The following is a 24,970-nucleotide window of genomic DNA, read 5'->3' as shown; positions in this document are numbered from 1 at the left end:
ATAAGCAGGCATAATGTGAGAGAACATCTCTGAGCTGCTACTGCATGTACTGCTCTGATGTACAGCAATAGTTGGGGGGTGTCACCATTTCCAGTCATTCCTGAATGTATTTACATATAGCCAATTTATTTCAAATCTGGGAACTTTCTGGTGAATAAGCCTCAGTAAGGGCTTACCTGCCTAGGACTCAGTATAACTGTTATGCTACTTAAATACAGCTTCCCTGCCTGCTAGTCTCTTGCTCCTTCAAATATTTTTTTTTACTGTTTCCAAGGAAGCAATGTTATGGGGTTTTTTTGTTCATTTTTTATGCAGAAGCCAGAAGTCTGTAAAGCAACAAGTTCCTCTGAGTCCTTCCTTCCAGGATTCATATTTAGCTTTTATTAGGCAAAGGAGTGTTGATTTCACTGGAAATTTGCTGAAGGACTTGAGTATATAATCCTGCCAGCATTAATTAAGGGGTCTAAAAACCCAAACTGTAAGAAGAACCCTGAGAAGATAAATATCATTGTCCTCCGAATTGCTCCCCGGATGATAACTCAGATTTTCAGCTGGCGTAAATAAGCCTCAAGTGCTTAACTTCCTTGAAATGATGCAAACCTACGTCACACGAGAATCCAGTCCACTGAGTCTCCCATTCTGAAAGGCTAGTGGCATTCTCATTTTTTTGGACTTTATTCTCTGTGAAGTGAGCACACTTCAGCCCTGTCTGCATGCAGGGAGCTGGGCATGCATATACTGCCGTTTTTGTGTGCACCAGTGAGATTTGCACCTACAGCTCTGCAGGTCTATCTTGTTCATCGGCGCGTGTGGATATTACCTTATCTAACCAAACAAGGGTGAAAGAGGGAAAGAAAAGGAAAATAAAGTAGAAGCGTAAAGAAAGTAACACTTACTATGAATTACTTCTTTGATATTTAGCATAAACTCACTCATGCAGAGATTTTTAGCATTGCCTGTGCAGTGCCCACCAGCTCATGTCTATTCAGGCACCCTGGATGGGGAAGGAAGAGAAGAAGCCATGGCGTTGCCTTGCACAAGGACAGCTGCCTCCAGTAAAAAAAAAAAAAAAGGAGATGACACTGATGGTTTCTGACAGAGCTTGTCAAGCCAAACCTTTGCTCAAGGTGGAGCTGAGTCCAAAGCAGAGGTAAAATTAAGTGATGGACTGAGAGCTGCAGGCTGCTGAAGCAGCCAGCTGGGGCCTCCGTGTCTGCCCTGATCCCACAGCAGTAAAAGGGAGGCGAGTCTGTTTCTGTTCACCGCGAATGCACCAGCGTTAGGGCAGCACTTTGATATGGGGCAATGAAGGACTTTTGTGTATAACCAGCCTGCAGACCAAGTGGCCAAAGCTGGCCTCTGTGTGTCTCTGAGGACTAGAGTCCTTCCCTCGAGTACGGGGTGGCTGCTGTCTTGCCCAGAACAGATGATTGGATTAAGCAGCCCCCCGACTAATTAACATCATAACTTCTGATTTAGCCAGAGCATGTACCACAGTGAATTTGTGTGCTTGTGTTTTGGGATGGGGTGGCACCAAAATGCTCAGTGGACCTCCCGTCCTCACTGTTCTCACCATGAGGTTCACAGATGGATTCCTGGGGTACCACAGACCATAGTTCAACAAATAAACCCCTGCTCACACAGGGCATTTACCTAGGGTTGTTTGCTGTGTGTATCATCTGTGGCAGGAATCCAGTTAGGGATTTTGCTGTGGCAATTGAGCAAAGATGGGTCATTTTTGTCAGTAAGGTGTGATGGACAGTAGCAGCAAGGTTTGATTTCGACAAACTGAGACAGTTTGTCTTTTTGGTATTTAGGTTCAAAATTAAATTCCAGTTCCATAAGGTTGCAAGTTGAACTCGTTGGATACTTTTTGGTGAAACAGTTTTTCTTTTTTAAAAAATGCTGATTCACTGGAACCAAAGCAGCCCATACAAGAATATGCTTTTGTCGGACTGCGTTACTTTGGGTTCACAACAGAAGTCCTGGTCAAAGGTGGTTAAAGAGAAGTCTGACTTGGAACAAGGACCTGAGCCAAGCTGGCCCCATCCTCCTGTTCGAGTGCCCTAACCACTAGGCTAACAGTATTTAGGCATGAAGTTTAAAAATAATAAATCTCTCCTATTGGATTATTAAATATCTGTTGGAGCAAGGACTTGAATCCACATCTGCCACATCCTAGATGGGTGCCAGATACACAAGGATATATAGTCAGCCTTTGTCTCTCTTTCTTGGTCTTGCCCATTGGAGCTATTCCATTTTGTATAAAATGGGCTAAATAAATAATTCATGGGCTAAAGAGAGACTAACTTGGTAGCTAGATGGTTATGGCACTCTTCTGAGCTGTGAGGGCATCACGGGTAATTCTCTGCTCCAATGAATAGTTGCTTATTTATTTATACTAACTGAAGCAGCAGTGGGAGAGATTGATAGAGGCCCTCTATACTCCCACCCAGCTCAGAGACTGGGGGACTCTCTGGATTGCAGGAGATCAGTTGAGGGACCTCAGTCCTCAGCTGAAGGTTATAATAAAGTGTGAAAATCCATTTTTTCTCAAATTTGTGTGAGAAAAACAAGCCTCATGTTCAGTGCTACTTGCAAGTGTTAGCTAACAGGAAGGCTGATGCCACATCATATTGCTGCAGTGATTTTGGGGTGCTCAGCTAGGTCCTGGGTTATGCTGCGAAAGTAAGCAGCTACTGGAAAGAGTTTTAGCAAAGGCCCAGGTTTCTTCTTATTAACAATCAGCTCATCCCATAGAGAGGTGTGGGAGAGGAAAGGGAAAGATGAGGGAAAAAAGGGACTTTTTTTCCTTTATTTCTCCTATACTTTCTTTTTTCTCTCCTTCTCACCTATCTGTATTCCCTCTACCCCAAAGCTTCCCCCTTGTTCTGAGCTTCCCTTTTCTATAAGTAGGGTTAATAACTGCCTAATTAACCTACCCGTAATTTGGGAGTTAGAAGAATTAAAGAGATTGGAGCCAGCTAGGCCTTGTGAGGCCAGCAAGCCCAGAGGTTATCACATCGCACTGTCTCCATGCAATATGAATGTCCCAATGTCCCGGACTGCAGCCGCCCCCCCTTGCAGGGGCCACTCATTCCATCCCAGCCCCACGGACTCCTCATTAGCACTCAGCACATTTTCTTAGTGCTGCCAGACCCTGGTGCACTGGGCTTCAGAGAGTATCTGTGACTCCTTCTGCTCTGGGGAGTGAGTCCTTTTGCCTGGCGCTTCAGTGCATGCTGGAGCATCCGAGCTATCCTGCCAGCTAAGGCAGCTGGGGGATGCTGCAGGGGTGCCCATCTGCATGGTTGCAGCTCCGTATTTCCATATGCTTGAGTCAGTACTAGCGCTGGTTAAAAAATTTCTGAGAAGGAGCATTTTTCCAGCAAAAGAAATGCTGATTTTTCAAGAATGCCCCGATTCTCTCGAAGCTGTCAGCATAACCAGGTGTGCAGCAGGCTGGGCTGCCTGGTCCCCTGCCAGCTCCTGGGGCTGCCCAGCTGCCCCCCGGCAGTCTGCCGGCCTCCCTGGGGTTCCCCACTCCCCAGCGTTCCCGCTCGGTATGTTATTCAGGCTGGAAATTGCATTTCCCAGCCAGCCCTGCTAATTACTTTTATCTACAGTTGTATCCAGCTGTTCAGGCTGAGGCAGCCAAGGCCCACTTCAGCTCAGGCTGTTTTCTTCCCCCTGCTGCTGTCAGCTCGAACATGCGTTTTGGTATTACCGGTCTGCCCTCAGTCCCTCGTGCTCCTCATGTCCAGGCAGGTGACCCCGTGTGCTGGGCCCAACTGGGAGGTATTGCCAGACTGAGTTGTGTTGAGGAGCTTGCCTCGCTTCCCTTGTTTCCTACTGTTTCTCTGCTGCACCACCGCAGTCGATGCAATCCAGGACTTTTCTTCCCCTGACCTGAAATGCATACCCCAGCTGTCTTTTCAGTTTGCATGACAGCCCCTTTACCCTGCCAGTACCTCCTTTCTTCCACTCCATTCATTCCTGCAGCAAAGGAACTAAAAGGAGGATTTAGCCTCGAGTCATGGGTTATCTGACGGCAGCGGATGGTGGCTTTGGGAGAGTCAGATAACCTCCTTCATCCAGTTCTGAGCCAAATTGTTAGCTTGTTGCTGTCATGCTTGCAAAATGGAAAGAAAAAAAAAAGCCATGTTAACCAAAATGTGTGTTGTGTTTCCTTGCAGGGAATCTGACTAAACATATGAAGTCAAAGGCCCACAGCAAAAAATGTCAGGAGATGGGCGTGTTGGTATCTTCACTGGTGGATCTGGAAGCCGAAGAAGGTAAAATTTAACATTCTGGACCCTCCTGTTGCTGCTGGGAGAGGGCAATATCAATTCAGCCGGGGGATGTGCTCTGCAGAATGCCCTTGCAAATACATGCAGTGGCTTTGTTCACCCCAGGCTCCTTCCAGCGCTGAAGGGGGGATATCTCCTTGCACTGATTTGGTTACAGCACCATTCTGGGAGGCTGCTTCCATGGGATACAGTGTGCGAGCCCATGTCTCTGTGCTGTGGGGATTTGTGCATGTTTGTCGGAAGTATTTGTGCCAGCTATAGACAGCGACAAGAGTAAATAGACTGACAGGGTTCATCCCGTGTTTGTCCCAGCGCTCTGCCTGTGGGCTACGTACATAATAATGATAGTGGGTCTGTGTCATGAGAAGGTGCTTCTTTGTGTTTCGGGTCTCTCTAGATGGTGGTTTAGAGCAGAAGTTGGACTGCTGTGCTCTGAAAGAGCCTGTCTTGACTGTAGAGAGGGTCTCAGACACATGAAAAACCGAGACCCATCAAGATACCTCATATGAGGCTGTGAATGCCCCTTTGCTGCTACAAGTGCAATCTTTTGGGTGAAGGAGAATAGATCAGTCCTGGCCCCTGGCTGGTTAGAATCTGACAGCAGGTTTTACTGGAGCTGAAGTGCTGGGTGTGAGCAAATGCGTGTGCCGCTCGCCCTGGTTCTCTGTGCCGTTCCCTCCAGGCGTAGCGTGCATTGCGCAGAGGAGCCCTGCCGTCCTCCAGGGCAGCCCCGGCCAGCGCTATGGGCGCAGGGGAGGTGTGCGGCCCGCGGAGGCTGGGGTGATGTTCTTGTGGAGGAGATGCACTCCTGCAACACAGGAGTTTTAATGATTCAGGTCGTCCTCCCTTCTGAAAGGGATTCCGAAGAAGGATGTTTCCACAAGGATCATCTTCTGGGGACCTGCTGGCGTTACTGCGTTTGGCTTCTCCCGGGAGACACTATATTACCAATGCAAACTAGAGCTGTCTCTGGAGGGACTGGTACGTGCATGACCTGCTCCTATCTCCGCAGATGGGTCTAGCCTGGACCCTGCACCGCTGATAGAAGCATCAGCAAAGCCAGGATGGGGGTGTGGGTGGCTGGGGCAGTGCTTCCCCTCACCCCTCGGTCTCCCAGGTCTGTATGTAGCAGATAGGGGTATCCATGTATAGGATGAAGGTGAACCATTCAGTTCAGTAATGACCTGGAAGATATCTCAGTAGGGTGGGAGCCATCAGAACCAAAATGACATGGTGCTTTGACATTTAATGGCATTATTCTGAATGCTTTACAAGAAAATATATTTACCTAGACTCAGCTGCTTATTTCTTTCATCTACTTAGGCACAAACACACACACACACACACACACACACACACAGAGTCTGTCAAAGGCTCCACAAATTCAGGAGTCTTTTTTTTGGGAAGTACAAATGACTCTCTGGTTCAATAATTTCTGCCCTGGTTTCTAGTATCTGTAGCTGAATTTCACTGAAGTCATCCCAAGAAGCAGATCTCTTCCTGTGAGGCTGGGTAGCAGCTGGCAGGAATGTGGTGACCATGAAAACTTCTGCCTCTTGTCTCAGTCATAAATGTTGAGGGAAAGATGAGAAAGACCTCAAGGCTGGGAGCTGAAGGAACGTGGGGAAGTCTAATGTATACTTAGCTGTTTGAGCTAGAAAAAGATATTTTACCCAAATTATTGGAGCCTGCACTCCGACAGCTGTGAAGGGTTAGGTTATGAGTCTCTTGGGAACAGTTAGATGATTTTATGATTGTTATTCTGTTTCCTTTAGCAAGGCCCTGGGTATTCTGGGTTGGAGCCTCAGTGCAGGAATGACTGGGAAGAAGCCTTAGGGGTAGCAGATCTCAGGTTGTTATGAAACTTTGGGTCATTTGCATTCACATTCAGGAGGTCATTTGCATTTATAGAAAACATTGTACATACCAGCTATAGAGGGAAGAGAGGCTCTAAGACTACAGGTCTGTCTCTGTCACAGTATGTTTATTCCTGGATAAAATACTTAGTGCACAGAGCACTGTGGTGTTCTCTGTTTGCAGTGCCCTACAGTCTCGACATGACACTGTTGACCCATCCTGGCTGCCACCCCAGAAATCCATGTATGAAAGCAGCTCTTGTGGCTGCACTTAGTGTTGTTCTTTCCCATTTCCCGTTCCATTCCCCTGTCTCACCCCAAACAATTTCGATTCCCCAGTCCCTGGGATTCATTTTGCCACAGCCCACAAGGGTTTGTTGACAATGGGTTAACATGAACTTCGTAAAACACATGGCGCCACAGTTATTTTTATAAAGTGAACATCAGCTGAGCAAATTCTGGAGACGTTGCTGTGAGCCAGGGAATGTTAACTGGGCAGGAACAACAAGCAGCGCTTATCACCCCTGGTCCCCTGCTGGGGTCAAGTCCATCAGAGGCTTTATTGGGAAAGGGGCAGGTTCCTGGGACATGGACATGGTTCCTGCTTCATAGGTAATTAAAAATCACTAAGTTTGTTTCCTTACGAGCCCACTGTGGAAAGGGGATTCACTCTCTGTTACAGTCTGTAGCTTTCCCTGCTTCGTGGAAGGCAGATCTTGGTGCATAATGCAGGTGGTTCACAGGGCTGGAAAGGGTGTGAATTATGCCTCCCCTGGACCTGTGCACTCACGGGGTGCCGAGGAAGCAGCGAGTAGCTGTGCAGCCTGGCTGCTGGGACCCTCCAAGGTGCTTTAAGTCTCAGCTTTTGGATATCTAAACTCAGAACAGCTGCACTGTGCAGCCTATCCCTGCTTTCCTCTTCTGCTCCCCCAGTGTGCTGTGTCCTCAGGCTATATCGACACCGGTTAATTAAACCATGCTGGGGAACGTTTGCAGGCCCTGGCACACCATCGTCTCAAATGTTAAACTGTAGGAACAGTCCCTGATACATCTCTGGTCCAGCCAACTACCACTCCGTCACAAACTACTGAGCACAGTTTGGGAATCAGCATGGGCCAGGGACCGTGCCCAAAAGGGGGGCTGATTGTGGTCACCCTTGTTTTGGAGGCGAAGACGTGCAAAAGTGGGCTCTTCTGTACCAGCTGGCTGCAGGGCCCGTGTCACTGTTGTGGGATAAATGTGGCTTGGAGGGCTGATAAGACAGTCCTCGACCTTAGCAGAGCATTGCTCAACTTGACAGCAGTGAACCTGTAGAAGACATCTAGGAAGGCCCACTGGTTAACGAGTCCCAAACCCCCAGTGATCTCCCATTGCAGCAGTACCCTTTTTTCCATGTGTGATGCTGCAGGCTTCTGTTCAGGTTTGGGCCGGGTATAGCTACTTGGGCAGAGAACAAGGAAGTGGGAGAAAGAAACAGCCCTAGAGCACTTTGACTGCCATTATAAGAAACCTGTGCCCACTTTCCTGGTGCCTTTTCTGAGATGTTTCTCTCCTTTTCACTGAGCTACTTTCCGAAAACCATCTCAGTTCACAGAGGCATTGTCCTGTTCTCGCATGGACCCAGTGGTGTTATCAGATTTTCATGTTAGAGAAACTTCTGCATGGCAGAGACTTAGGGCAGAAGACATCTCGGTCTGCGTGTCACAGCACGTAACGTGTGTCTCTGTACACGTGCTAATGAAATGCGCTTTGCAGCAGCTTGGAAGAGGGATGGACAGAGGGCTGTCCAAGGCCACGCAGGATAGACAACTACCCCGGGATTAAGGATACCCAACCTGGCTGCCAATGTGCTAGTCTGCCTAAAGGGGTGGTTTTCTTCCTTTTAAATCTGATTGTGCTCTTGACTTTTGTTCTGCTCTTCAAAGCAGCCTTTTGATTAGGCAGAGACATTCTGTATTTGGCAGTGGCCTTGCCAAAGTTTGTTGTGGGGGGAGGAGGGCATGGACAAAAGAAAATCTAGTTGAGGATTTTGTAGCAGCCACCACAAGGGAAAAGTGTTAGCGTGGTGCGAGGCAGTGGAAGGCTGCTCCAGTGTCAGATTGCTGGAGGACTCCTTCCGCCTGGGAACTCACTTAGAATAATTGATTAGCTGATGGCCTCTGAAAATCTCTCCCCTGCTGTTATAGTACCTGTAGCTGATTCTTCTGTGGATCAAAGCTAGATAGGAGAAGAGGAAAGTGCTACTGAAACGCTGGTTGCATGACTCTGAAAAGAACAACTATTATCTTAAACCTTTCCATTACAGTCAGTTAGAATTAATGAATCACATTAATTGAGTGTCACTTCTGAAAACCTGCAAATCAGAAATCCTATTTATGTTACACATAATTGCAGGCTTCTGAGGACAGAACTGCAAGGGCTTGCTTCACAAGTCCGGGGGAATGCTTTCATTAATTATTTTGTGCAGTCATTCATTCCCAGGATCATACAGGGTTAATAGTAGTGCATTGTGAGCAGCATATTGTGCGAGCTGTTTGAAAGCCATACAAGGCTGTAAGCTGACAGGAGCATTCTGCTTATGAAAACGGAGGACTAGCAGGTGAGAAGGCTGAGCTGGTCTCAGCCTTTGGTCTCATTAAAAGAATAGGCCTAAAACAAAAGCCCTGCGAAAGGTCTGCCTTTCAGCCCTGGGTCAGCTGGGAAAGTGCTCAGCAGAAAGGGTGGGACTGTCAGCTGGGAGACCTTCCTTTTCGCCATCGATAAATCATTGGTCCCTGACTAATTGTGAATGAACACATGGTCCTTGGACACCTGCTAAGCCCAGCAAGGAAAGGACCTACCTAGACTCCAGAGGGGCAGGATCCCATTAGCTTTCGGAAAGGAATCCTCTCTTTTTGTTGCTGTTGGCTGCAGCAGCTGCTTGCTGGAATGTGTTTAGCTGTCTGGACTTCATTGCATTATGCAAGCAATCCGTGTAATTTTAGAATTACAAAAAATATACAGTCCCCATTTCCTCCCATTGATGAAGACCATTTGTGTTTGTATAAAGAGGACAGTCTGCCAGGAAGGAATGCAGAAAGGTGAAAATAGGAAAGCTTGGTTTCAGAGTAACGTTTCCTTTCTTTCTATCCATCTTGTGTTTTAGCTTTTGCTGAAATTCCAGTTATCTTGCTTCATGAGTAAGGAGGCCCATTGCTCATAAATGCCAAGTAAATACTAAACAAAGCAGCCAAGAACAAGGTTAGAAAATCATATTCTGTACTGTGGTGGTTGGAGCTATGTGGATGGATGAGAAAAGAATGTAGAAATGGCAGAAAGGTACATGAGAAATTAGAGATCACAGTGGCGTCACACCTCCCCTGCTCTCAGGGTAGTGAATTGGAAAGGGCATTTCCTTGTGTAATCAGAGACTGTCTCCTCTCTAGAGAAAAGGATCAGAACAGAACCTAGCAAGAACTATTTTAATTGAAAAATGACCATTTCCATGTGAAACAACTACTGCAGAAACTTTTGTGCTTTCCTTTGGGGGCCTGGGGCAAATGCGAGGGAAAAGTAGTTCCTAAAACTCCCTGGATTATTTTAAACTGGAGCTATATTTCAAATGATTGGTTTTTTTTATTTTTAAGGTGCAGGTGAAAGAAGGGGGTGTTACTTTAGAAGAGATTTGAACATAATTCTTCACTCTTGCACTGGTTTTCCTTGGTGTAATTGCAGCAGTTTGGTGGAATAACATTAGAATAAAATGAGGGTAATGAAATGGAGCATAGAGCCCTCAGATAATGTCACTGACCAGGCACGTTTTCACTCGTTCCTTCCTCCCTTCCTTCCTCCATTTCTCCCTCCCTCTCTCTCTTCTCCTTACTTGCCCTTTTTCTCTGCATTAGCTCAGCAAAATGTATTTCTGTTGCAAGAAGCCAGGGCTCATGATTCGGGTCTGAGCTTTCTGTCTACTAGGAGCGTGCTAGGAGGCCAAAGCAAACTCCATTTGGGCTGCCCCAGGACTCGCTGAACTATTTTCCTGTGTGGCAAATCCAAACAACTTCCCTGTGTGGAACCGGCTTCACGTTTCCCTTACTGTGTACTTCTGACCTTGCTGTCTGTTGTGCCAGTGCCTGTCTGCTGTGTGATCGGTGCCCAGAAAGCAGACCACACAGGACAAGGCTCTCAGGGCCTGGAACTAAGAAGCAGAGGCTGAGGCTGAGGCCGTAGCTTTCTGTCTGTCCCTAAACCCAAAGATGTCAAAACCAAAAACCAGAGACAGTGACTTGCTCACAGATCTGGTAGCAAAAATCATTCCCTTTCCAGGCAAAAAATATGCAGGGTTTGTCCCAGAGCTGGGAGAACCAGTCGTTTGGAATAATATTTGTTCTGAACTCAGTTCCTTTGGGAGCTTGCAAATAACCCGTCACTGGATCCTGGGTCCAGCAAACACCATCATTATACAATCATTTCACAATGCAAGTCAGCCTCTTGGTAGAAGGCTGTTGGCTTCAATAGACACTGTATGATTTCTGTGGTAGGTCTAATCTTGCTTCATTGACCAGTTAACAGATATTTTCTAAACAGGGGGAGCAAACGAGATACATTTCAGTCTGACTCTTGGATGAATAATCATCCATGCTTAAAATACATGTCTTGTTTCACTGGTATCTGAGTTGCCAAATACTTTATGAACATTTAATAGTAAGGCCCCATTATTCAAAGTAAACTGAATTAGGCTTTTTATCCATAGATCACAGTGACTTCTCACTGTGTGGCCAAGTCCTGTTCTGAAAAACCACCCTGCCTGCTGCAGGCAGGTGTGGTCCAGCCTCAACTTTAACTCCGTTTAGTTTCCCTTCCGGCTTGTCCTGCTGATGGATGGCGGCCCTAAATGGAAAACTGTTTCAGTGAATACTGTGTTCATCATATAAGAAAGTGTCCTAGGCTGAACTGACTAGGAAAAGAGGCCAGCAGTGCTGCAATTAGTTATCCTGCTTCATGCAGGTGTCAAACCAGCATTCAGCACTCCCTGCCCAAAGCTGGGGACCAAGCACGTCCCAGCAGTACTGCACTGATCTTCTTGGTGCTTGGCACAAACAGAGTTTGAGAAATTGATATTTTATTAGCCCCTCCTGAACAGTGGGAACTTGAAGAAAATCCTCCTGATACTGCAATTCTGTTGAGCTACAGTGACATCCAGTGGCTGTTCCCGATGGACCTCTTTAGACTGAGCTTACGCTTCTGTCTGTATCACTGGACATCTGGCATGGAAAGATGCAGATTTTCTCAGCAGAGAGTAGAGCAGAGAGTTAGCCAGCATGGAGCTGCTTGGGAGCTTGGTACTGATCTCAGAAAGCTTCTGCTGGCTCTTAAAGTAGGAGAGAGATGCTGTATTTTTACCTGCAGATTGTGATATTTCAAATCCTTTAGAATTTGCTTTCTCTACACTCCACAAGTATGCGAGCCATATGCAAACTCTTATTAACAATGATTTTGATGTGGCAAAAGCATCACTGTGTGAGACATTCTCCTCGGCATAGCTAGAACTGATCAAAATGAGGGACAAGGAAAATCCACAGAGGTTCTTTCAACCCCATTGTTTGTTTTTTAGTAAAAGTCCTGTGTTGCTCTCTTCAAATGTCACATAATCTAGGCAGGACAAGGCTCAACATGTGGAGAGTGGAAGCAGTTACCCCAGCAACCTTCCCATATGTTGGCAGATACAGATGTGTCATAGGCACCCTTGCAATGAATAGTCATAAAAAAAAACACATTAAAGGATGATAGTGGTGCTATTCTGGTAATCTAATAAGAAAGCTTTTTTGCATTGCTAGAGAAAGACAGTCATGGTGTGTGAAGGTATACATGAGAAACATGGACGACGAAACAGGAATGAGTGTGTTGACAGAGCAATGGCTGGAACCAAAATTAAGTTGGAATATTTGGTCCCAGTGGTGGGACTTGCTGAGGTCAAGGCAATGAATCAGAACTAGAATCATCAGGAGCAGAGCCTGAACAGAGGATGAGATTTCAGTATTCAGAGCAGGAGATGGTGAGATCTAGGCGATAGCTGTGTCCCCTTGCCCCTCGTTCCCTTAGATCTCTTAAGCAGTTGTGATTTAGCACAAAATTGGTCTCTGTATGTGTGTTTTATTCTCCCTATTTTCTATCTCCTCATTCCTTCAGGAACCAGTGAAGACCTATTCCAGGACTCTGAGGGGCGGGAGGGATCTGAGCCAATTGAGGAACACCAGTTTTCAGACCTAGAGGAATCTGATGATGATGATGACAATGAAGATGATGAAGATGAGGAGGAAGAGGAGAGCCAAGATGAGCCACCTTTAAAGTTGCCAGAAGTCACACATACCGCCCTCCCAATGCACTCTTCAGGTGGCTCTCTGTCTTCTCAAGAGGAAAGCACCGAAACAGCATTGTCCTTAGCCCAAGAAACTGTTTCCGGCAGCCCACAAGTAGGTGAAGGCCACCAGGCCTCCTCCTCAGGGCTTGAAACAAAGTGGTCAGCAGACAGCAGTGACATTGCTGTGTGCCATAGCTTCTTGAGTCTCCGCAGACCAGCTTTGACCTCCACGGAACAATTGGCTTCTGCTGAAAGAGAGTCTGTCACAAGGCCACAGATGTCCTTAGCTATGGACCTGTCAACCTCAAAAGACACCTCCCCAAGGAAAAGGTGGTCTCCGAGCCAGGACTCTGGCAGAGGTGGTGGCAGCAGCAGACCAATGCTAGCAAGAAAGCACCTATTAACCAAAAATGAAACTTCGCCGAAACGGTTTTCGCCAACTGGAGAACTGTCTTCTCTAAGGTGCCTGTCTCCAGGGAGAGGGTTGTCTCCTTGCCAGCGTGTCTCTCCCAGGAGGGAAGCATCTCCACTGAGGTGTGCGTCACCAAGACTTGAGCTGTCGCCTAGCAGGCATCTTTCCCCAAGAAGAGAGTTGTCCCCGAGAACATACCTTCCACCAGAAGGAGAAGTCTCCCCTGTGAGGCATTCGTCTCCGAGCAGAGAGATGTCATCAGTCAGATATATATCTCTGAAGAAAATGTTGTCTCCAGGCTGTTCAGAGTCACCTAGGTATCCATCCCCTGGGAAAGAGGACTTGCCTGGTACTAGCAAATCAGCAGCAGATGACAAAGTTCAAAGCTCATATAAAGCCCAGCATGGAATATTATCTTCAATGCCTCTACCTCACAGGTTCTTTGGCAAAAACATACAGCTCTATGAGTCCAAGCTGGTAAGTTCCAGCCCCTCTTGCCCTCTAGTCATTGTAGTACGTTCTCTGATATTTTTTTTTAATGAATGGTGCAGCACAAAAGCTATCGTAATGATATACCTGTGACTGATGTCACAGTTGACCCAGAGGAAAGTGACAGCAAACAGCAAGAGGTTTTACACTTGCTGTTCCTGCCCATCTCAGCTGAGGAGAAGTAAAGTTGTCCCTTCTCTGGGGGACTGTTTACTCTCCCTGACCAAATCTGTTCTTGGTCTTCCTGCTGAGACAAGCAGTAAGAATGACCACTTAATAATGACTGTAGTTGTGATAAAGAGGCTTTTCCCTGAAAATTTCTGACTCATTTCTGAGAGTTCACTAGCTGGCATGGAACTGTAACCACATGCAGTGATCACTGACCTGAACCAGATTTGGAGTAGTCAAGGTGAAAGGTCTTATACCCTCTTGCTAACCCCTGGGCTACCTACACATGCAGCCAGCTCTGTTAGATTAACTTGCTGAGAAATGTTTGTCTGGACATCTCTGATTTCATCTCACTTCTCTCTTCAGCACAGAGAGGTGTTTTCCACTGGGTCCAGAAAATTATTTAATCTCTCTGCTGGACATATCAAATCCTATGGGTAAAGGAAAATTTCATGTTCCTCCCACGGCTACAGGCAAATTAGACGTCGAGTTTTGTGGAACGTTAAGAGATCTCCCACTTCCATTTCTACTGATGTACCTGACTCTCCTGTAATTTACGCCGATATCATTGAGAAATAACAACATGCAATTCAGTTGCTGGAGTTGCTCTGCTATGAAACTGGTGTGAGGAGAGACTCAAGCCATTAGGGACTGCACTGGGAAGAGAGAGGCCTTTATGCAACCTCTGGAGGACCTGTAACGGCAGATGCTGAGCCAGGTCTTCCCCAGAAAAGCCACGCTGCCCAGTGTGTATTTCTTCTGTGTCTATGATAATGTACCTCCTTTTGGTGCTGCCTTCCTTCTGCGTTGCAGGATGCCTGGTAGTCTTACCTTTTCAGAGACCATCAGTTGTTGTAGGTGAACACTTTTGCCTACTTTAGTGCTATTTCCATTTCCTGTGAATTCATCTCCTGTGGTGATTCTCAGGGCTGTGGAAAGTACAGAATCAGGTTGATAATCCTGGTCCTTCATCTCCGAAACCTATTTTGTCAGGAAAATTGTCCAGTGCTACTACTTGTACCAAATCCCCTAAACTCCCTAAACCACACTAGGAGACAATATTTTCTACCTCTGCTTATCTGTCCATCCACATGTTTATACTTACAGTTTCACACACATACCTTTTTGCTCCATTTTTCTGCTCTTTTTACACAGTCAAAGTCACCTCTGTTGCTTTTCTAATGTGCTTCCAAAGCAACAACAACGATCTGAACCGGAAACTTTCCATTCAGCAGCAAGATGGACCTCTGGAGTTTCATTGCAAAATTATGTTCTCGATGAGGATAGAAGAAGAAGACTGGGATTTATCAGATCCCCACATGGAGCTCTGTGGTCACATCTGGTGCCCTATACATTATTTAGACACTTCAATACGATTCTAGCTTAGCTGCAGTATAAGGCCTTCTGCTAGGTCTGTGCACCAGGCCTCACCCTCACCATCTCTCTTTCCACCAGCTCCTGCAGTAGGTAATCTCTCCTTCTGTTGTCTGTTGCACATTTGAGATGATCTGTATGTGGTTTCCTAGCATCCTTACGGTGATTTTGCAAGAGTTCATGTGGATGAGTGAGATTTAGCAAGTGTTTGGGCTTGCAACTGCTCCCCAATTAGATACTGTCTTCAGTGGCTCTGCTGCTTTCTCCCTCTGTGTTTCTCTTTTGCTGTCTTCCTCTGCCACCTCTCTATAGAGACCCAGCTGCCAGGGTCAGCCGGTTGTCCATTGTCCCACACAGAAATATGCTCTACAGTAAATCCTCAAATAGCATAGTGAACCTCATCTTAATGGAAAGCTTATTCCAGTTCCTGTTGCTTCCTCTTCTTGGAGTCCTGTTTAGAGGTTTAGATATAACCTCCTCACTAATTAATCCATTTCTGTTTAGCCACATATCTCTCCGTGATGCACATTAGGAAACTATGGGATGCACCGAGAGAGAAAGAGGAAAAGGTAAAATGATAGGGTCTTTAATCATTGATTTCTACAAACCACACCCTGAGGGTGGTGGTGGGTACTGCATCGATGAGTGTGCTTTGTGAAGAAAGAGAGTTAATATTATCCATCACTGGGACCACAGACTCAGTTCAAAACATCTTTGCAATTAGCAGCTGTAAGGATGTAATGCTGCTTAAAGAAAACAGAGTAAAAATAAATAACATTGTTCTAGGCTCTAAGAAAACCAATATACTGAAAGGGATCTGAAGTGGTTCTGATCACAGGAAATATTGGCACTCTCTGGTGGAGGTTCAGAGGCAACTCTGATAATGAGTCAAGCCTGAATCAAAGCCCTGGATCTCTTTCCCAACAGATCTTGTGCCTGTTTGTACTCAGAAGCCAAATTTTGTGGGTAGTGTTACTCCTTACCCTAAAGGGTTGGGTGTCCAAATCTTCCTTGGTTGGTTGGTCTCCCTTTGAATTAGAATAAAATACCAACAAAACCAATCGGCAGTTCCTCATAATATGCATTAATGATACTAGTGCTATAACTCATGCGTTGCACTGACTTCGCTGTTTCTTTTTCCCTGTCCGATGCAGAAGATAGAACCCAGAAGCCCAACATGCTCACCTGGCGTCACGCAGCCCATCTGCTCCAGACCCTTGCAGGCACCTCATGAAATACACATCCATGCTCCCAGTCGAGGGGAGGAGAATGTCTTCAGCCATCTCCCGTTGCATTCACAGCAGCTAACGAGGACCCCGTATCCTATGATTCCCATTGGGGGCATCCAGATGGTTCAGGCAAGGCCAAGTACCCATCCCAGTTTGGTGCCCAGTTCAGTTGTGTCTCTGCAAGCAGGATATTTTGCATCTGGCGGCAGCAGCTTTGCAGAGTTCAGCCAGACTCACGAAGGGGACGAGGAACCGCAGGTCCCGCGAGAATCTTCATCGGCATCAGTCTCCCCAGTTGCAAAGGTCTCTAAATACACATTGTCCCCAGAGCTTACGAGCAGTGGTTACTTAGAAGAGAAAATGAGGACTAGTGAGCTTCAGCAAAAGACAGACCAGGAGGAATACAGGGTAAAAATGTTCGCTGAGTCTAGCCACTCGGAGCAGGCCGGCTGCTCGGCTCCCCCAGACAGCCCCAGCACAAATTACGAGCACTCTCCAAAGCCTTCAACAAGTGGGGAAGAACCCTTGAAAAAAACGGGCAAGAAGCAATGTGGCAGCTCAAGCACTTCTTTCGAATCATCCTGCACTTTCATCTCAGATCTCCCCTCCCAGCCGCTGGACAGAAGCAGCAGCACCGGCTGCCTCTCCGAGCCCTCATCGAGCCATTCGCACTCCCACCAGCTCTCCGTCAGGAGGAGAAACCTCTCCGGAGAGCCCAGTCACCAAGGGGGAACCTACAGGAAGAGCAGTCCACACTTAGAGCACGCAGATTTAGGTCAAACTCAAAGACAGGTGGATGAAAATACGGGAAGTACTTAAGCCTCCACCATCAGTTCCACCTTTAGGCTTCCTATGTAAAATCAACAGACATTTTCAACACTATTTCCTTTAGTATAATCATCGCTATAAGAAGCACTCTAGTGAATGACCAAACCCATGGAAGATTCCTGGTTTTCTTTGTCCCAGTCTGGTATTATCTCCACATGTATGCAGTTACTTGTGCCTTTTTCTATACCTTTTGTTGCTTGAAATGTACAAAAATGTTTGAGGCTGTGAATATTTTTTTAGAGTTTTTTGGAAAGGGGTTTGTTAGACCTTGTCTTTTTTGCCATTTAGGTGTGCGTTATTATGGGCCTGAGAGATGCAGAAAGGAAAGGGTTAAGCATTTTAAGAGGAAGAAGATGCACTGAAAACAAAAACAGAAAAAAACTTTTTTATATTGATTAAATGATTAAAAAAAAAAACAAACCCTTGCTCCTGTGTACAGAAGTTTATGATTCGTATTTATTACCTGCTTTATTTAATTCTCGCAAAGTGCTTGTTTTTTTTTCTCGCATCCCTCTGATTGCCTATCGTTGTGCTTTAAACAGTTGAGACTGCTTTACATTTGAAAAAAAACGTGTTTACCCTGAATTCGTAAATGAAACTAGCACTTCCTTTAGGAGGGGAGGTTCGTTCGCAGCAAGAGAAATTGTAACACGAAAAAATGAATCTTGAGTATCCCTCCCTCCTGCGGAACCCATCACAGCACTTTTTTTTGTTTTTTTAAAAAAAGGGACAAAAATGGTTCTTCTTCAAAGATTTAACTGCAAGAACATAGGAATGTATCGAATGTAGACCCAGTGCTAGGAGCGGTGTCTCGCTAGAAGAGCCGTCCTCGCGCTTGCTTTAACCCGACATTGCACGCCTGCTGCCCGGCGCACGGCGTGCCGCGAGGCCCCGCGCATCGCCCCTGCAAAGTCATGCCTGTGCCTGAGAGCCCCTCTTCTCTGGGGTCTGGAAGCCCTCTGTGAACACCCTTGCTTGGTGTCAAAGTGGAAGTAAACTCCCAGCCTTGCAACCGGTTTTCTCCGTTTTGGGGGTTTTTTTTTAGTTTTGGACAAGCTGCCCCCAGCGCATCCCTGCTTGGTCCTGGCTGTTGGTTTCGCTAAGCTGTGGGGATGCCGGGGTAGCGTGTGCTCTGCTCATTTGCACGCCTGCGGCTCTGCAACTCACAAGTGACTCTGTGTCTTATTTTATTTTTATTTATTTATTTAAAACAGAACGTCGCAAATGTAGTCCTTATTGTGCAGATGGGCCCTTTTTGGTGTTTTGGATGAAAAAGTTACAATGCCGAATGGTTAGTGTTTGAAATCAGCTTGTTATGCATGCACAGTAACTTTTTCCAGAGCAAATTTTTAAGTACGACCATCCTTAGCGGAGCAATGGCCTCTACTGCCAATAGATATGATACCAAATACAGAGAGACACAATGGAGCCATTCCTCTCTGTCACGTTAACACACTTTTTAAAATAAAAATGTTCGATACATGTTTGCCCTAATAGACAGCAGGCTCTTTACTACTTCAGAGGGTTTTCTGGTCTATGGAATCTGTACAAATACTTTTTTATTTTAACAAAAAAAAAAAAAAGATATAAATATTTAACCAGTGGACCAGTTCTTTCTTCTTTCAGAGCTGTTCCAGTTTATCGGGTACGTAATACACTTTTTAAAAAAATAAAAAATAAAAAAAATAAATAAAAGAAATCAAATAAAATCCTGAATGAGAACATATTTCCTTGCCAGACTTGATGAGCTATGAACTGTTCCCGTTTCACGGGCAAATAATATAGATTTTTTAATAATCTTCTGTGATTTTTTTTTCTTTTCTTGTGAAGGGAATTAAGTACAAAAGAAGATATCATGGAAATAACATTAAGGTTGTGACACTGACCAAAACAATATCCAGAACCCATTTATACCTTAATTAGCACTTTTATCAAGTTTCTCCTTTTCCGATTTCCCCCTCTTTGGCCCCAAGCCTGCAAGCAGGTCCTGCTTTCAAACCCAGCCAGATCCCATGGCAGGAGCAGGGTCTGTGAGTTCAATTCAGCATAGAAGCTCCATTCAGTAAAACTCATAAGCACTAGCTTAAATCCTACTCATTTTAATAGGATTTAAGCATATGCTTAACTATTGTGATGACTGGGGGTGGACAGTTGAACCAGGGTCTGCCTGAGCATCCCTGGAAACCATCCACCTCTCCAAATCTAGTGACAGCTGTGAATTTCCTGGCTTCTGCCACTTTTCTGCCCCTTACCCTTGTCACACTCTTAACATTTTTCCAAGGTAGCTTTTGTATTTAATTTTTTTTTATACATATATATATATATATATATATATTGAACCTGTACATAAAGAAAGATAATGCAGCAGTTGTGCACTCAGCATCCTGGTTTTCTTAGGTGCGTTTGACATTAGCTTTGGGCTAGATCAAATTTGCTCGACTTCCTTTCGTAACTGTGTTTTAATCCCTGACCTGTCGATACTTGGCACGGTTGTTCCCCCATGCAACACACCCCGTTTTGGGGGGATTTTCTTTTCCTTCTTTTTTTTCCAGAAGCTCAAGACGAGTCGAGGTCTCCGCATCCGTGCTGCAATGCGCCCACCCCGAGGTGGTCTGGGGCTGGCGGCGGAGAGGACAGGACAGGACAGGACAGGGCCGTGCAGCCGTGCCCCGCTCGCGTCCCCTCCTCACCACGTTGCAGCCGCGGTGGCGGCTGAGCGGGCGCATGCGGGGACTGCTGATAACTCCGGAGAAGGGCAAAAAAAAATAAAAAAAAAACGGGCCAGGGTTAGACCCGGTTTGGGTTCTCAGCGGAGCGGCTGCCGGCACGGCTGGGAGAAGCGCTGCTGGGGTGAAATGGTGCTTCACGCTATAGCTACTGGGGGCAATACGGCCTATCGACTAGGCAAAGAGGACCACAAAAGCTGAGGGACACTTAAGGGCTAATTCTCACACCGGCAGCTCGGAGCTCCCAGGGACGGGCGTCCCCCGCGCAGGCACCGGCACCTCTCCCGCTGCGCGCCCCATCCCAGCCCCGCTGCGGAGCTGCGGCCTCGCCTTGAGCAAAGCACCTCCGCCCTCCGCGCCGTGCCCAGCCAGGCAGCAAAGCGGTGCAGCTCGACTTCGAGCATGGTTGCACCCATTTACGGTGGGGCTGAAGACCCGGCTACTACTGGTGGCTGCGTTTTCACTTTTGAGCACCCACTGGTCGCTGTTTTGTAGGAGTGAGTGCCACGCTTGGCGAGAGCTGCTTGCAGGTCACGGCTTTTAATATCACTCCGGGTGTCTGTTCTGTCCGAAAAATACTGATACTAAAGCCTAATTTGCCTTCCACGGGTGCCGCAGGGGTGGATAAGTTTGTTTCTGTCCAGACACTTTGCAGAGGCAGTTAGCAGTATTATTTTGCAACAGAATGTATTAATAATGCAAACAGGCAAATGAAAAACCAAAGCTCAGTCCTTCCTTTGCATCAGCAGGTGAAAAGAAGACCTGCTTTTCTTATGGCAGAGGTTCTTAATTTATAGTCCATGAAGGCACGTGGCCTCCAGAGACTGGCTGCTCCTTTTTTGTTACGTAGCTGGTTAATCAGCCAAAACCTTCTTCTGATATTCCCTTCCCTGGTAAGCTAGTTGTGTAGCTCCCCATGAATGCAGGTCCTCAATGGCAAACGGATGCTCTGGCGTCCAAGAAATCATTTTGCAAGGAGGACTTGGCTCACGCTGTTAAATAACTCTGTGAAGCCGTCACGTTAAGTACCAAGCCTTATACCCAGAGCTAATAAAGCACTTATATGTGGGTTTAAGCCTAACGTTTCAGGAGTTTCAGTAACTTCTTTGTGCTTAAAGCTAAGCATGAATTTAGCTTCTTTTATCAAGGTTACAGAGCTCAGCGTTTTGCAGGACTGAGCAGACCGCGGGAGGAGGAGGAGAGGGAGCAGCTGGCTCCCAAACACGACCCAGTGCCTTGAAGTAGATCTCTGTCAACTCTAATTATTCACAGGTTGTTGGCTAGATACCCAAGAATTGCAACAGGAAACTCTTAAAAGTAATGATGAAGTAGCTGTGACTTTACAGCTTAGGACTGGGAAATGTATTTCACCACCTGCTCCTAAGGGTGACATTTTCCAGCCGGGTGTCTGTGAAGTTATCCTCCTCCCTCGGTGCTCGGGGCCCTGCTGATAAAAGCAATGGGTTTGTCAAAAATGCTGCCCGAGCCCTGTCGGAGCCGACAGGGCCTGCGAGTTCTCCGAGGCCCTAGAGATGGATGTGGCAGGTCGCTGCAGGCAGCGCTGGGTGCCCAGTTCCTACTTGCAGCCAACCAGAGTGAAGCGTCTCAGCACTCTTCCTACCTTCGAACATCAGCTCCATCGGAGTCACGCTTTAGACACGGCTGGACGGCTTCCCTGTCATTTTGAAATAAACCTCCACCAAAAAAAAAAAAAAAAAAAAAACAAAAAAAACACAAAAGAGTTGGTTTTACCTTAAGCCATCTTTCACTTAACCCATTTTTTCTTTTAAATTTGCAAAACTAGCATCTGAAAAAGCAATATACTTGGTCACACGGAATTCATTAAAATTATTCCAATTTTTATGCAAAATCCTAAACAGTTTGATCTAGCCCTTTTCTGGTGTTCTTGCAATAGTTTTTTTCTTTTGCTGACTTGGTTTCATCATGTGCTTTTCTTTTTTTTAATATCTCCATCTATTGCACAGTATTTACAAATAAAAGCATATTGTAAATTATTTACAAAAAAATAAAAAAAATCAAAAAAATCAGTCCTGATGGCATAAAACCAATCTGTTTTCATTACTGAGATATGATGGCACTTACGATCACTTTAGTAAATGTAATGTAAAAAATAATAATAATAATAATGTGTACGCAAATTTAATATACATGGTCTCATGTAAGATAAATATTTGCCTTTTTTTCTAAAAGGTGTATGTATTCTGTAAGTGGAATAGTCTGTAGAAAGTTTCTATATGTTCTTAAAATGGCAATACATTCCAAAAAAGGTACTGTAAATATGTACAGCGTACAATGTAATTTGGTAGTTTTGCCTGTAATTTTATTTTAACTCCAGTTTCTACACTTGCATCTTGCAATGTCTGTATGGTTATATCAGTGCAAAAAAAATGCAGGTAAAAAGCACAGTCTGATGTAAAAAACAAAAAACAAACAAAAAAACAAAAAAAAACAAAAAGAAGAAGAAAAAAATACTCAGTATTTGATGTTTGTGACCCTTATTGTAAATGACATCTGTACTGTGAATGAGAAGTTTTTACAAGTATAATATTGCCTTTACTACAGCTCAGCCTGTCTGCTCAGTCTGAGCATATTTTTAAAAAAATAGCATGTTGGAATAAATTTTAAAGTCCCAACATATTACTACTTGCATGACTGGCAGTCTTTAATTTTTACTCTTTTTTTTTTTTTTCAGTATAGACAGAGCCCTGGCTTCCAAAATGATGGAGGTAAATTTGGATACATTAGCGTTAAGCTGCAGGCAGCCCCCCGCCCCCCCCCGCCCCCCAAGCCACCGGAGCAATCGCTGCTGAAGCATCGCAGTTGCATGTAAAGAGCAGCCGTAACAGCAGCACCGCTAACGTATTTTCCAGGGTTTCTTGCTTGCAGTGTAGCGGTAGGGAAGCCACGGGGCACGGCGGATGCTCGGACAACCCCGCCGGCTCTGCAGAGTCCTGACTGAACTCAGTGCACAGATGGGAGAACATCTGCCGGCGTCGTCTCCGGCCGTGATTCTCACGCCGGGCCCCTCCGTTGCGCAAGGAGCAAGCTCGGCGTGAAGCTCTCCAGGGTTCGGGGCGTTTTGGTTGCTCTTTGGAGGAGCGATGCAACCCCTCACCCCGTGCCTTGCCCGGACGAGACGCCCGCCAGACCCCGTCTCTGCGTGCCCGTCCCCAGCCCCTTCTTCCCCCTCTGGGGCTCGTCTGTCTTTCTGCAGGCGTTTCCCCCCCTCCGGCTGCTGCCGAGCCAAGTTAAACACACCGAGGGCCTGATCCAGCCGTAACTGCCCAGCGAGGCCCCGCGCCAGCCGCGCTCGCAGCCAGGGAGATTAGGAGAGGCCTCGCGAGCCCGGCAGCGCTCCCCCTCCACCCCCCGGCGTGCTCCTAGGCATCCCGGCCCCCGGGGTTTTGCAGAAGGCAGGGTATCGGCTCCCCTCCTCTTCCTCCCCGGCGCATGTGGCAGCGGGAGCGGCTCGGGGCCGTGCAGCGGCTCAGCACCCCGGTGCCCGCGCGGAGCCCATCGCCCCTTTGCAGCCCTGCTCCGGGGGGGCGTCAGCCTGGGTGCCGCAAGCAGCGCCGCCGGGGAAGCGGCCTCCCGCCTGCCTGAGGCTGGGCCGCCGCCAGAGCCGTTCCTGAAATGAGCAGCACCATTAAAAAATAATAATAAAAAAGTCTGTAATTTCCCCCTGCTGATTGTCCTTCCTACAAAGCAAGCTGCCCTCAGCCCATCCGTCCCCCCCAGGCTTTAGTAAACCCTTCCGGGCAGCTTCCCACCCGCTCCTCTTCGCCCCGTCGCTTCCAGCAGTCTGCCCAGCCTTTGTGCGACTAGATGGACATCTGCAAAATAGGTCAAGGAAGTAAATCGCTATCTGATTTCTATCTGCGACCATGCAGCTGGGGCCGCATCGGCCAGCAGAACCAGCTGCTCCGTGTCCCAGCGTCAGAGCCCGCAGCAGGAATAGTTGGCTCCTCCAGCCCTGGTTTCTGACCACAGTGGCTGTGCTGGATGGGAGAGATGAGGGAAGGGGTGGGGAAGCTCATCTGGTCCTCATTTAGCCTCACAAGAGCAGCACTTCTGCGTGAACAGGAGGGAGAGGTGTTGGTGGTGGGGTCTCGAACCTCTGCGTTCCTCCTCTCAGAAAGCTGGCCGGCTTTGCAGCAATTACTGCTCTTTCATTTATTCATCGCTCGCTTTGTGGCGAGGACTCACAAAGGAGAAAAACAGAGTACGCGGAGCAAGGAGGGACGGGGTCAGGGACGAAAGAGGGTGCCCGTTCCCGGCACTGTCAGCTGCGTGAGCAGGTCCTTGCTCCGTGCCTCAGTTTCCCCAACTGCAGATAGCGATACCGGCCTCTTCAAAAGGCTATGAGAAAACCACAGTGGTAAAAGCCTACGCAACAACAAGGCCTAAAGAAGCACAGCTTGGTGCGCTGCCTCTCCGCTGGGGCTCTCCCACGTCTGGAAAGGCCTGCAGGGCTTTGGCCGTGGGTGCTGTGCTCCACAGGCCTGCGTGTGTCGTGGCTCCGGGCGGTTCCCACTCCTCCTGCTGTCCCCAGCTCCCCGCGCTGCAGCTCGGGAATGGGGGCTGCGCTAGGTGCAACAGAGGTGGATCCAGTGCTTTGGTCCGTGCATCCAGAGAGACTCTGTGGGCCTAGGGAAATGTGTGACAGTCAGGGCTTCAGGAAGACTGGGTCCTTTATTACTCTAATAACGCCTTATATTTTCCTTTATAGTAGTCGAAGGCAACGAGTATTGGCTGGAGGCCACAGGATGGTGACGTTTGTTCCAGATACACTGCCAGCCCCTCCAGTGTGTGCTCTAACCGCTGAATGGAGGAATAATTTTCCCCTTAGAAAAAATAGTTTCACCAATGCTTAAAAACAGAGACACTTTAAAGGCAGCCAGAGCTGTCTGGAGAATGCTGCAGCTAAACCCTGTTAATCTCCAAAACCTGGAACCAATTTGGTTTACACGAATCTCCAGAGTGGCTCCAATTAATCAGGTGTCCCAAAAAAATACCTTCCCCCAAAGAGTCTTTGTTTTCTAGACACAGAGATGAGACATTTCCTCTCCTGTGAAGCCAAATGTATCATCAAAATATTAAGAATCCTTGGGCTGATATTACCATCCGGTTCCTCCTGGGAAATGCAGTTACCAATTGCCGTGTGAAGGAAGGAAGGCTGTGACAACTCCGTAGGAAGTTCCAAACCCGTACCTCTCT

At 46.9% G+C, this 24,970-nt stretch overlaps 1 protein-coding gene across 7 annotated transcripts in view; it reads left to right on the top strand.

Moving 5' to 3' along the window:
- HIVEP3 (HIVEP zinc finger 3) overlaps positions 1 to 22,393 on the top strand; it is a 282,773-nt gene extending 260,380 nt beyond the window's left edge. For 4 of the 7 annotated variants that reach the window (XM_064524926.1, XM_064524927.1, XM_064524924.1 and 1 more), the window contains 3 exons: positions 4,197 to 4,295; positions 12,335 to 13,395; positions 16,104 to 22,393. In XM_064524926.1, the coding sequence (XP_064380996.1) occupies positions 4,197 to 4,295; positions 12,335 to 13,395; positions 16,104 to 16,997 (2,054 nt within the window). In that variant the 3' untranslated portion in view covers positions 16,998 to 22,393. The other 3 variants (XR_010392644.1, XM_064524929.1, XM_064524928.1) reach the window with 3 other exon arrangements.
- The last annotated feature ends 2,577 nt before the right edge of the window (positions 22,394 to 24,970 follow it).

This window comes from Dromaius novaehollandiae, chromosome 23, assembly GCF_036370855.1.
Source record: "Dromaius novaehollandiae isolate bDroNov1 chromosome 23, bDroNov1.hap1, whole genome shotgun sequence".
Classification (NCBI taxonomy): Eukaryota; Metazoa; Chordata; class Aves; order Casuariiformes; family Dromaiidae; genus Dromaius; species Dromaius novaehollandiae.
The sequence above is the reverse complement of the archived record's forward strand: the minus strand, read 5'-3'. Positions and strand labels throughout refer to the sequence as shown.